This window comes from Gobius niger, assembly GCF_951799975.1.
Source record: "Gobius niger genome assembly, chromosome: 3".
Lineage (NCBI taxonomy): Eukaryota > Metazoa > Chordata > Actinopteri > Gobiiformes > Gobiidae > Gobius > Gobius niger.
The window spans coordinates 17,981,641-17,994,552 of NC_136854.1; the positions used below are offsets into that span (position 1 = coordinate 17,981,641).

The 12,912-nt window shown below is 40.9% G+C and overlaps 1 protein-coding gene across 1 annotated transcript; it reads left to right on the forward strand.

The window, feature by feature from the left end:
• Nucleotides 1-368: 368 nt before the first annotated feature.
• Nucleotides 369-12,138, forward strand: LOC306960482 (uncharacterized protein; the record flags this gene model as incomplete). Its single annotated transcript, XM_079552912.1, has 9 exons — nt 369-501; nt 582-677; nt 1,503-1,544; nt 1,618-1,697; nt 1,768-1,864; nt 1,964-2,083; nt 4,575-4,835; nt 5,011-5,063; nt 11,743-12,138. The coding sequence occupies 8 exons, from the start codon at nt 369-371 to the stop codon at nt 5,052-5,054; spliced, it is 873 nt and encodes a 290-aa protein (XP_079409038.1). The 3' UTR covers nt 5,055-5,063; nt 11,743-12,138.
• Nucleotides 12,139-12,912: the final 774 nt, after the last annotated feature.

Sequence of the window (12,912 nt, forward strand, 5' to 3'; positions counted from 1 at the left end):
AGAATCGTGTTGTGCTTCTTACCCTAACTGAGCAGTTTGCCTCTTTTGCTGGAACAATGGCTCACATTGCTGTTTCCTACTTGGCCTTGGGTAAGTACATTTTTTTGTATTTTGTCATTTAAACTGAAAATTATTATTTTTCATTGGCAGTAAATAGTGTGAATGTCAATTTACTGGGTGGGACATTGATGTATTTATTTATTTAGTTGTCAGTATTTTTGAACTATTCAAATGTTGATTAAGTGACATGTTAAGCATGTTATTAAATCATTTGCAATTGTTTGTTGGGTTGCGTTTCAGTGGGTGTGCAAATGGTATTGATCTCGGCACAAACGATGTCCACAAACACGTCCACAAACACCACCGCAATGCCTATGAACAGCACTTTCAACACCATGAACATCAACTCCACGAACAACACCATGATGAGCACAATGAAGCCAATGGGCACCACAGTTAACATGACGGACACCAACTACACAAATTTCCACTCAACTCAAGGTGAGCCGCAGTCAGTAAAGTGTGTGGTTCAAAGATAAACAGTGTTATATGTTCAGACAAATCATTTATTTCTTTAATAGGTCCATCCACTAAACTCCCTCACGTCACCCCACCTCCACCAGACACGCCCCCTCCTCGCATCAAGACCACCGCGAAATCAGGGTTGCGGGACACAAGTAAGTAAAGACTGAGAGGGTGTGCCACTTTCAAAGAGAGAGGGCGAGGAAATCTTCTACATTTAGTGCCACGTATGCTCACTCACCCAGTATCTAAGATTGAAATAAATAGTTGTAAGTAGTATAGTAGTAGTATTTAAACATTAGATTCAAATGAATGCTATTTCAGTGATACTTTGTAATGAATGTTTTTGGAGTTCGGAGAAGTTTGAGAGTATTTTAGCATTACTTTGAAGACAGTTTTCATTTGTGTGGGTGTGTGTATGTTTTCTCATACAAATAAACATATTTATTTATAACAACAAATACAAAAAAAAGTTTGGGAAATGCTTAGACTATTCAGTAAGGGTTCATTTATCAAGACTAAACAGCAGGTGAAAGCCTGAAAATAGCAAATAGCTTTTTGTGGGCATGTTGCGCCAATTTACCATTAAAACATGTCTGCAGTACGGCATTAGGGCTCCAATTCTGATATTTAAAGGATTATGATACTGCTGCTGATCCACTCTAGCTCATGCTTGTGTTTGATACACGAGCAAGCATTTAGTAACTGATTTCCTCAAGGCACTCAAGACGTACAAGACAAAAACACAGTTTTTATTGTTAGTGCATACTGCTGCTACCCTTGTATCTTTGACCAATACTTGTATGACTGTGCTGTGTGATTGTGTGAGTGGTAGAAGTGTGAGAATGGCTGTCATGTTTCTGTCAGTCAGCCTCGGGGCAGCCCTTGGTCTGTTTTTATGAATACTTGTATTGACATTATAGACACATTTATTGTCATACTCTTGGACAATCTCATCTAAAATAAACTTGTTACTGCAGCGACTGCTCGCCCTGCAGCACATGGAGAAGGTGATCGTGTTGGTGAGTGTCCACCAAACGTCTCCAAATTCTTTTTGATTTGATAAACCTGTAACCTGTAAATGTGTGTTTGCAGGCATTATAATCATAGTAGTTATCATTGTCATTACTCTGCTTGCTGCACTCTTCTGCTTCGTGGCCCGGAAAAGAGGCCGAGTGAGTTTTGTGGACAATTTACAGATACTGAACCTGTACAAGGGCTAATGTTGTATTTTTTGTTGTGCAGCGTTACTCAGTCGACCTGTCCTCTAGGCAAGATGAAGTCCAGATCCCGCTGAGTGCCATGGAACCGAGCCCAACTGTTGTGACTTTCGTACCTAATGGTAACTGGATTGTATACCAAAATGTGATGTAATGTTTGAACTATCTTGGGTTTTACATTACACCCTGTTCTTTCCCTATTTCCAATGTTGTTATTGAAGGACTACAGTTTGAAGGCACAGAAGGCAGCACACCAGAACCACAAGAACCGCAAGAACCACAAGAAACACAAGAAACAACTGAGCCAGAGGTAAAGCTTGAAGACCAAGTGGAGCAGAAAGGTAAGAGCACTTTACAAAACAAACACTCTGTTCACAATATCATGATGTGTTTAAATGTGACTAGGGTGTAGCGCATATTAATTCTATGAACAAAGGAGCTATTGCATTCCTTCCTCTTTTGTAAGATCAGTTAAACAGATGAAAAGGAAGCGCGCATTGCTTCATTTTGGCAGGCGATACAGCAGCGGAACTGACAAAACAGGACAACATAATCAGATCATATAAATTAATCATATAAATAGCCTTGAGAGGTGATTGAAATGTTACTTTGCTCAGAACAACTTGTTATTCATTTATGTATGATCACAGGGGCGGCCATGTAGTACCCCTGTCAGCCACTTGATGGAAACAGAAGCCAAGATATTGTTCTTCAGGGGGTCAGTTAATTTTTAGGAGTATTGTACACATCCACACTAACAAGTTATTTCTGTCAATCTAAACTACTTTGATACAAAACAAAATGACCTTAATGGTGTTGATATGATTTAAAACCCAGTGTGTTTCAATTATGTTGAGCAAAGGGGGAAATAAAATGCACGCTTGAGCAATCCTGTGACTATGACTGTTAAGAAATACAGTAAGTTCTCAAAAGCTATCAACTAACTGTAGCTTTGAGACTCTTGATGACTTGATGAGAGCTAATTCATGATTTAAGACTCAAAATGGTGGTGACTGGTGTTCACAATGACTGATAGATGACATTATCTATAGCAGTGGCTTCCAACCTTTTGTCTTGCGTTATGTTATACTCTGAGTACTTCCTACCTCAAGGATCTTGCCAATATTATTACAAAGTGACCAACTACTTCCTACCTCAAGGACCTTGCCAATATTATTACAAAGTGACCAACTAAACTAAGACGATTCAGTATTAACCCTCGCCTTAACCAAGCACATTTTCTTGAAAGAAAAGAGCAACAAAACGGGTGACAAAAAGATGATGAACTAGCAACAAAAAAGCAACAAAAACTTGACACAAACATGACAAAAACGTGACAAAAAGCACCCAAAAACACCAAAACAGGCGACAATAAGCGGCAGAAAAATCGTCAAAAAACCTTTAAATCAGTTTTGTAGGTCTTAGCTTTCAAATGAGGCGTTACTTTGGCCTGTCTGTAAGCTCCTGTCGAGAAGGTTTTAGATTTGGGTAGAGCTGAACTGGAGGAAATATGCTTGGTTAAGGCAGGGAGTAAGAGGTTAATAGTCTGTTGTGTTGAAAGTTAAGTTACAATACTCTGAAAATCAGACCTTTTACTTAAAACATCATTAAAACTAACTTTCCTTTGAAATGAATGTTGACTAACTGTGACACTTTCTTTTTCCAATCTCTTAACCCCCACATGACCCTTTACCCAAATCTAAAAGCAGAAAAAGTGGCAAAACTGGCGACAAAAAAGCAACAGAAACACAATGGCTTTCAAATGAGGCGTACACTGGTCTATAAGCTGTGAGCTCCAGTCGAGAAGCTTTTAGATTAAGGTAAAACCGAACTGGAGAAAATGAACTCGGTAAGGGGGGGGTTAAGAGGTTAATCTACCCCTGGTTGGGAAACACTGATCTATAGCCTGAAAGGATCACATTTCCCACCTTTTCAAAACTTGTCCTTAGCTCAGCTGTCAACCCGTGATGAAGAGTCCGGCCGTCCTCATAAACCGCATAGTCGTGGGGGTTTTCTGAAGGCTGGAATGATGCCTGGGGAAGTATGTTGGCAGAATTATGCGTCGAACAGCGCTTTCCCCTGCTCCTAACCCCGGGTCAGGTAATGACGGGGCTGACCTGCTTTTCCCACACAGCCCAACAGCTGCCTGGCTCTGGCTCATTAAGAGTCCCCTCAGTAATCAGCCGCTTCATTACCAACGCGGTGCCCCCCCCTTTAAGATGCCTCTGGTCAGCCCCAAATCCCACTGACCGTCACACAGGGCAAAACCACTCCGGGCTACATCCAGGAAAGCACTGTCATTATGTGGCGCAGACTGACCAAACCGCAAAATGTGCACCGCCGTAAAACTAACTTTGGCCCATGTCAGGAGGGCCCACCTGGATGTGACTAAGAGCTAATAGCTAATAAGCAACAGCCTACAATTTACTAAATTACAGCCGATTGTTATTATATTGTCCAGCTGTGCCAAGTTGTTAAATGGTGACTGGTGCATTAGTCATGTAAAGGTTTTTTTCCCCGTTTCATCTCTTCAAAATATATCTTCAAAATGGAGTAGATTATGAGGTGTGTAACATAAGGGCTATGACTCAAACTGACATAAAGAAATAGTTAAATGCTTAATCCAATGGCCCCTTTTGTTTTCTTTGAGTTATTACTGCCCTCCAGTGTCATCAGCATGTATCAGGATTTATTGGTTATGTTGCCGAAATATACTATAAAACAAATGTGAAGTGTTTATATAATGTGATTTTAAAAACGTAACCTACTATTCTTACGAAACTAAATCTTTTCAATACTTGCCTAAAGCCTGTCTTAATGTGTTTCTATCAGTTGCAGCTGAGCGAGAGAAAGTGACTGCCGATGCAAGCGCCGACAGTGCAGCTCCACCAGCAGAAACTCCCGAGGACCAGTCCACGCAGGACGTCCCAGAGCAGAGCCCCGCTGCACCTGTGGAGCCCAGCGGAGAGGAGAAAACTGATGATGAAGGAGCTGCGTCCGACAAGACCTCTGTTGAGCCGCCGAAGGAGATGAGCAGTGAGGCCAATGAGAACAACAGCAACAGCACTGTCCAGCCTCAGAGGGGAGCAAGAGGTCAGCATGGAGACGCTGATTTTAACTTTTAACTAGATATTTGACGAAACGTATTTCATACTGATCTTCTGTTCCACATCTTTATTTAAAGAATGAATATTTTATATACATTTTTAATAGTCTACATTTTGCTATTGTCCGCCTGCAAATAATAATTTCATTCTTCATTTAACAGATGGTGAGGCTTTTTGGGATGCGTCCCTGGACAGTATGGTGTGAAATTTTATGGTAAGGACAACCCTGGAACATTCGAATGGCAGGAGTTTAGGATACTAGCAAATTTCACCACAAATGTCATGTTTGTACAACTTCCTGTAGAAAAAGAGATTGCATTTCATTTATTATCAAATTCTGGTTGCTGTTATTGGTATTAATAGGTGGTATTCAGCAAACCGCAGAGGATTTATGTCCAATTGTTAAAGGAAACCACTGTCCAAAGGTTTGGTAAATTGATTTCTCCAAACATTAACCCTTTGATGACTTAAACTTTTTTCTCACCTCCGTCGCTGCTCCCTATATGCTGCAATAGGCCCCAGCCAAACACATGACCAAGTTCACTTTATCTCTTATCACTGTCCCTCATATGCCCTCAGACTAATCATCAAGTGCTGGAGGAGGTACATCCCAGAGTGCACCTGTGTGCTTTGTCTCGCCGCTCGTTTCTTCTCTGAACAGTCCTGACCACAGCCTGGGGCCAGAGGAATTCACTCAAAGCTCTAAGCAGCTGCTGATAAGCTCTTATTTGAGGGGGAACCTCTGCAGTCGGGTGTCAGCAGTCACGCATCATTTGACATGTTTGACAAACAGTGGTTTAAGATTCAACAAAAGCTTCTCGTCTGTTCGATATGCCCCTGGTTCAGTATCTCATCGGTCGTAATAGTGCAGAACTGTAAAGCAACAGAGGTATTCAAGCCGCAAAGTTGTTAAGTATATTCAATTGAGACAGCAGCATGCGTTATAATATCCACCACAACTAGTTTTTGCAGACAATTCGAGGAAAACGTAGCAAATTATTACTACATCCCACCTTATTATATGATCTAAGTTGGAGAGATTGACTTCAGCTACATAATAATTATTTTGCGTAATACCAGAAGATGTCGATATAGAACATTTGTATTGTCAATTCACTGCAACATTGTATTCCTCTCAAATCCTTGGTGCAAGTGGATGGCTGGAGTGGACCACACATTGTTAGTGGAAGCTGTGGGAGATGTGCAGGGTAGGAAGAGAGTTCAGCCTGTCGTATGAAACTGTACCTTAGTCGGCAGGACCTGCCTTGAGGACTCCGCAGTCACCTTACTGAAGGCAGCACACTGATGGGACTGTGTGATGGCTTCGTGGGATTACTCACGAGGGGTGAGGGGCTCTGATGATCGTCTGAACTGATCTGACTGTTTAGGGAAAAAATAGAGACATTGATGTCCTTGTCCTTTCTTGACCAGTGATGTGGTGCCTGTGGACCAGGATAGTGCCTTTATTCTGTTCTTTCCATTTGATCAGTTGGATCAGTTTGCTTGTCTAATCTCATTGGGAAGCACTGGACAAAGAAATCCAAAACCAATTCTTTAAAAACTGATTTTTTTGTTTTTTCCCAACCTGCTGACTAGACAAGACAAACTAGTACCTTTGACTCCAGCCTGACCAAAACAATTCCCTATCATCGTAAAACTCTAAATCACAATTTGAAGAAAAAAAGAGAAAAGAAAAAGTGAAGTCTGCTATTGTCTCCACCTGGTTTGGCCGTGACGAGTGAACTGGAAGCAGAAATTGAAAGGCCCGGCTCAGCTCCTCTGTGAGGGATAATGGACATGAGGCGACAGGTTGTAAAGCAAAGCCACATAATTACAACTGTGTGTCTCCGCTGTGTTATTAAGGAGTTAAAGTTCGGCTTTCATGTTGTGCAGTGAGCAGCGGAGGAAACAGCCTGCACACCTCCCGGGATGGATCACTGCTGGTGGGGAGAAGACGCTGACAGAACAGACTGCAGCGGTTGTTGGCTTTGAAGCAGCTTGTTTTACTGGGAAAAGGGTGGTTCAGAGACAGGTCAGAAAAGCGAGTAGGGATAGGGCTGAGAATAATTGTTTCTTTCTCTCATAGGTACACATAATTCATTTCAATCCAATTCAGTACTTATCTGACAAAAAAACATTCTTGGAGTTGTGTTTCAAGCCACTCGCGCATCTCATCTAAGCTTTGAATCCTCCTATTCTTAGCACCACAGCGTCAGCACTCAAAAAGTTAGTATCCAGAAAGTGCTTTTCCAATCTCTTGGAAAGCTAAATCTTTTCATCGTAAAGTAAAAACCCTCACCATAGTTTTACCACAACCACTCAAGTCCGGTGGGAGGGGAATGGGAGGGGCTTATGGTAGCTCACTTAGAGGATCAGGAAGTCAAAATATTTAGTTTAAGCTGTTTTAGATCAATATTTTATTTTCTAACCAACAAAGTGCAAGATTGTGTTTGAGATTATGAACAAATGCCTGCAAAAAGCGTAATACCCCCTTTTAATCTCGTAACCCCCGCCTCAACCGAGTGCATTTTCTCCAGTCCAGTTTTACCCAAATCTAAAAGATCACAGCCTATAGGCCAGCGTAATGCCACATTTGAAAGCGAAGGCCTACAAAACTGATCATATTTCCTATTAATGTTTTTTTCTCCATCGCATATTTGCCACTTTTTCATTGTGGTTTTGGCACTTTTTTGTTAGTCTTTTGTTGTATTTTCATCCTAGTTTTTGTCTCTATATCTTTTGTTGATTTTTTTTGTTCCTCTTTTGTGGCTTTTTTGCCTCGGTTAAGAGGCTAAGTCACATACTGCTGTTTCTGTTTAAGTTTAATGTTATCTTCTCTATATGTGAGTGTGTTGCATCATGTAACAGACGGAGCTGGGATTCGGAGGCGCTGAATGTGGGGTCTTGTCTGAGTAATTGCAGTGATAGAAGGTTTCCTGCGCGTGAGTCGAGAGTTTTGATGTGGTTTGTGGCAGGTCCACCATTACACCTGGGAAAACTTTACAGGAAGGAGGGATTGTCGGAAAGCACAGACTGACACTCCCTTCACATCAGCGAAAAGACGTGGAACAGCTGGTCTCTCCCTGTTACCCTCAACTTATACGGTCTCAAACTTTGGAGGAACGGGCAAGGAATTAGAAAGCTGCATTTGTGATGTCGTACTGACTTTCAATTAAGGGAAGTTTATGTGTAGTTTGGAGTCTGGTACTGTCATTGAATGAAAGACATCAAACTAGAACGATACCATATAATTGGAATGTTTACATAAGTGTACATAAAAAATGTGGGAAAGGAAAAGTTTAAAACCATCCACCTATTTGTTGCCATAAGAAGAGTGGAAGAAGTTTTATTAATCATTTGCACTGGGTTGTTTTCAAATTGAAGGACATTTTGCTTCACACCCAGTACACCAGCATGAGAGTCCAGCCTGCAGCCAGAGATGGTAAGTTACTGATGAAACCTTTTGTGTCAGCGTTTATCAGCATTAGATCGGCCGATAGCCAATATCGAAAATATCCCAAATATCGGTCCAATATATTGGCAGGCCTCTCACCTGTCCCTCCTTCACCTTCTCCACCTTTATGGGTATTAATAGATGGCAACTGTATATTGCAAACCGCAGAGGATTTATGTCCAATTGTTATACGAAACCACTGTCCAAAGGTTTATCAATCATCTGCACTGGGTTGTTTTCAAATTGAAGGACATTTTGCTTCACACCCACGACAGAAGGATCAGAGTCCAGCCTGCAGTCAGAGATGATTAGTTACTGATGAAACCTTTTGAGCAAAAATATAACACCTCAATTCTGAATCAAGCCAGTGCAGATGACCGACTTAAATATGTCTCACACACAATAACTAGTAGTTTAGAAGTCTTGTTTACCTTAATAAATCCTTTAAATCCTTTTCGTAGTCCCTCTGGGGGTAATACAAGCGTTAATGGGATGATTGGGGGGTCTTTCATCTTCCCCTGGTGTCTCTGGCTAGAAAACCACACTTGCAGCTCTCCCTGCTCCGACCCCGGAGGTGCAATACACTCTAATGGAATCAGAAGAAGAAGCTAACAGGCTAGCGGGCAAAGATAACTGCGGACTAGGGCACTTAAACAGTATTTACAGCCAAGTTTGAGTTAATTTTTTTTTCCATTTTGCAATGTACAGTACCGCCTCTCCCTTTGTCTTTTCTGTCAGTGTAGTATTTACTCTCACGGACAATTGATGAAAACAAAAAACGCAAAATGCTTATGGCCTTAAGGGGCATGAGTTACTTAGTACTGCTTTAATGTCACAACAGTAAAATATATAATTTAGGGTCATTGGGTCAGGCTGTTGAGTTGACATTTTCATTAGAGGCTGTGACATTAGGCGCCCAGTTGCTTTCCACTTATAAACTTATCTACCTCCACCTTAATATGACCACCTGCAGCTTCTAAGGGTTTTCAAAAATATTTTAGATTGATATCTACAGCATAGATTCATTCATTTTTATTACCTCTGCAAATAAAAGCAGGTGTCTATTAATTGTTCTAACATTGTGACAAAGTGTAGATAAGTTCACAGTGCTTAGCCTTTACCTTAGAGAACGGCTTCTTTTAAAATGAGCAGCATCAACATCGTACACAGGTACAACGGTCAAAACAAATATCTGGACACTTGTTGACTTTAGCTGACAGTTCGAACATGCTTGTTTTGAAATTGAAACTTGTTAAGAGGTCAGGGGGGGATGTTGTTAAATTATTGGGGTTTTTAAAGAGGTCAGAAGCCACAGCTGTAAGTTTATCTGTTAGTGTATTACCTATAACTCTCCTTTGTTTTTGTCTCCGTAAAGATTTGCGTAGGTTTGTGTCCTCTGATCAGTGTAGGCTTGAGTCAGGAGGTCCAGAGTGCGGAGTTCAAAGGTCTGACTCATAATTAAAGGCTACACCGGGATGGCAAGGAGAATAATGTGGCCTCAATGTCAGAGTCACATTCTTGGCCCGGTGCTGAGCAAGTCTCTGCAGAAAGTGTTCAAATCTGGATCCATTTCATTCGGACGGACCGTTGACATCACATCCGTGTCCTGCAACCAACAAAGTGGGGAAAGCAGTATCTGCTTAACAGTTTTGTAATCTGGCATACTTTTGAGGTTTGAGTCATCTGTGAGCTCTGTGTGGGCCACATTGTCTTGTATTTTTGGAATAGGCCTGCAAAAACATTTCACAGCTTGATGTAGCGACAGGTGATTCTTGTCTTAGGCTTCAGAAGACAGGTGGGATTTGGAATTGTTTTCTTAGACAGTGTCGACTTCTGCTTGTGCATTCACCTTCAGAAAACGATTGGTTGACTAGTTAAGGGCGGCGAATGCTACTTATCTTGGGGTTCTCTTGTCTTCATGGCCATTGTGTGTTTTTCTTTTTTTTTTTGCTTATTTCGAGTTGGCTAAAAGCAGAATCAGTCCATCCGAGGATTTTTAGTCACTACCACCTCAATAAAACCTTTGTAAGTTGCCGTTGGAGTGGACATTCCTTGTGAGTGTGTGTAGTTGGCAGAGGTGCTGTGATCAGGAGAGCTGCTGACAGACCGGAGCTTCATTTACCTGCTGCTATCAGCAACAGCATCACCGCACATTCCTCCATGAACAGTCGGTCGCAAAAGAGCAGCAATAAAGTCATCAATCTCATTTGTTGTCTTATCTCTCAACTCGCCCGATAATAATAGAAATGTTGTATTTTTGTACTTTTAAACCTTGTTGTCGTTGTGAGAAACTGGCTTCTACAAAGTTGTTTATACAATACTTTTTGATTCAGTTTTGCGTAATCATGCTGTCATTTTTGGTTTAGCGAAAGTTGAGTGAGAAGGCTTGAAGGTGCATTCAGGAGCTTTTGACTTGTGAGAATTTTCTGCACGGGGCTAAATCCTGCCTGGTATGGCCGATCTTTCAGCAGGCAGCTCTCACTCCAGCGGCCAGCCCACAGATCCCTATCTTTCTGTGAGCTTTACCTGCAACATGAACCCCTCCTCTAACATTACTGGTTTAAAACTCGACCTTTTATAGTGGGTGCAGTTCAGATTAACGCAGGGCAAATTTGAGACCAGTCTTGAAGTTTAAAATGGACTTTGAATAGTTGTCAACACAGCTTTAAGACTTGAAGCCACTTAAAAAAAAAAAGCCCTGATTTAGTGGAGAGCATGACAGAAAGCAAAATATCCAAACAAATTTGGCACCCTAGGCAAGATTGACCCCCTCCACCCCAAAAAAGACAACAAATAATATATGTGAGTGGCTCAGCTCTCCTCTAGACTAGATCTTTACTGGAAGCAGGGACGACTCGGGCTCGTCTCCATGGAGATGTTGACAAAAGGCAGCCAAATATAAGATGTAAACAGGTTAGGTCCTCATCCAAATCAGTTCTTTGTTTACCCTCTGTGTCTAGCTGGTCATTGGGAGCATGTTTTGTGTTGCAGTCCAAAATGTTACACAGTGTGCCTTTAAAGATTGTTCCACAGCTCTTCACAGCTAGAAGTTAAAGCGGCGCTGTTTCCGAGGCTTACAGTTCCATATTGTTCCATATTGTTCAAATCCTATTCTCTACTTCCTGTCTCATCTCGTGACCATATTCATTCTTATTACTCAGCTGTAGTGGACTGTTTTCCACCGTGGTCCCATCAGCCTGCGGGACCTGAGCAGGCACTTGCTGGTTTTAACGTAAATCACATCAGTTCATGAGCAGAAGGATTATGTCAGTTGTCCTTTCCCTCAAACAGATGTTTCTCCACCGAGGTCAAAGGTCAAAGCATAGGCCACATAAACCTGGCCAAAGCAGAAGTTACAAGGGGGAAAAAGCAGGTGATTTCTGGACACATGACTGTGGGACAGGATGTATTCATTGTTCTTTATCCTCTTTTGTGTCAGGGTGAAGGAGAACGAGGTCAGGCGGTGGACAAGGACGCCTCTGTTCCAGGTTAAAGACAATTGATCTACTATTGTTAAGCTGTTTTACAGGCTATTTTCTAGTTTGTAAGTTTTATTCTATTTGCATTGCAGTTAAGTTGCTGCTGTGGCATAATAAAAGTTTGCTAGCTCGTATTGTAAATATAACAAAATATAATTTGTGTGCAACATTTGATCTTACAGTGCATGCAGGGCCAAGAATGCAAAATTCTATTCAATTTGAATTATTTACATTTTTCAACCACTTAACCATTTTATCATTAGAAATAGGCTTTAAAATTGTTAAGTAATTGACAGCACACAGATAGTATTGGTGATAGCCTTGTTTTTGTTTTTGCTTAAAGTGATAGTCTGTAAAAGTGAGGAAAATGTGAAAGTAAACAATCAAGTCCACCCCCTCTCTTCCTAATTGAACCAGAAAGCCACTCCGAGTTTGCATTCGTTATTGAATCTTGCTTATGTCGAATTACAGACCCCTGCGATCAATTAAACACAATATATTACATTTGTAGAACATTTACACTTACAGACTATCATTTTAATATGTTGATTGTTTGAAGGAACATCAGATGAAGTGAGTTATATTCATCTTTCCTCAAGTAAATGTAGATATCTTTTGCAAGTCCAAATCTTTACTCTGAAATGTTCACAAATTGTAAACTGATATTTCAATTATCATGTTGTACGCTAAACACTTGAGCTTGTTCTTGTGACTCCTGCTCCTTAGATGTCCCGACATTAGGCGCTAACACACGGCCCAGGTGCAAACGCTGTAGTTCAGTGACAGTGCTAACAGACAGGAATCCGTTGACACTGGCTCCAAATTCCAGATTTACCAGGTTTAATGATGATAATATAATAATAATAATATATAATAATATGTTTGTATTACATATTACTGTTGGTAATAATGCCACTGAGCAAAACTGCAGTTAAGGATTTCCTTTTCCTTCTCTTTCCCCCATTCTCTCTGTTTTGTTGTTTTGACAACGTTAGCTACATGCAACTGCACATCCTATACCAGTGTCGGTTATTTGGGGGGAGTTTAGCTTTTTTTTAATACATTTAAATGCACTTAAAACTCGAGTTACTTGAATTGTAATGACTAATATGTTCCCGTATTTTGTTTAA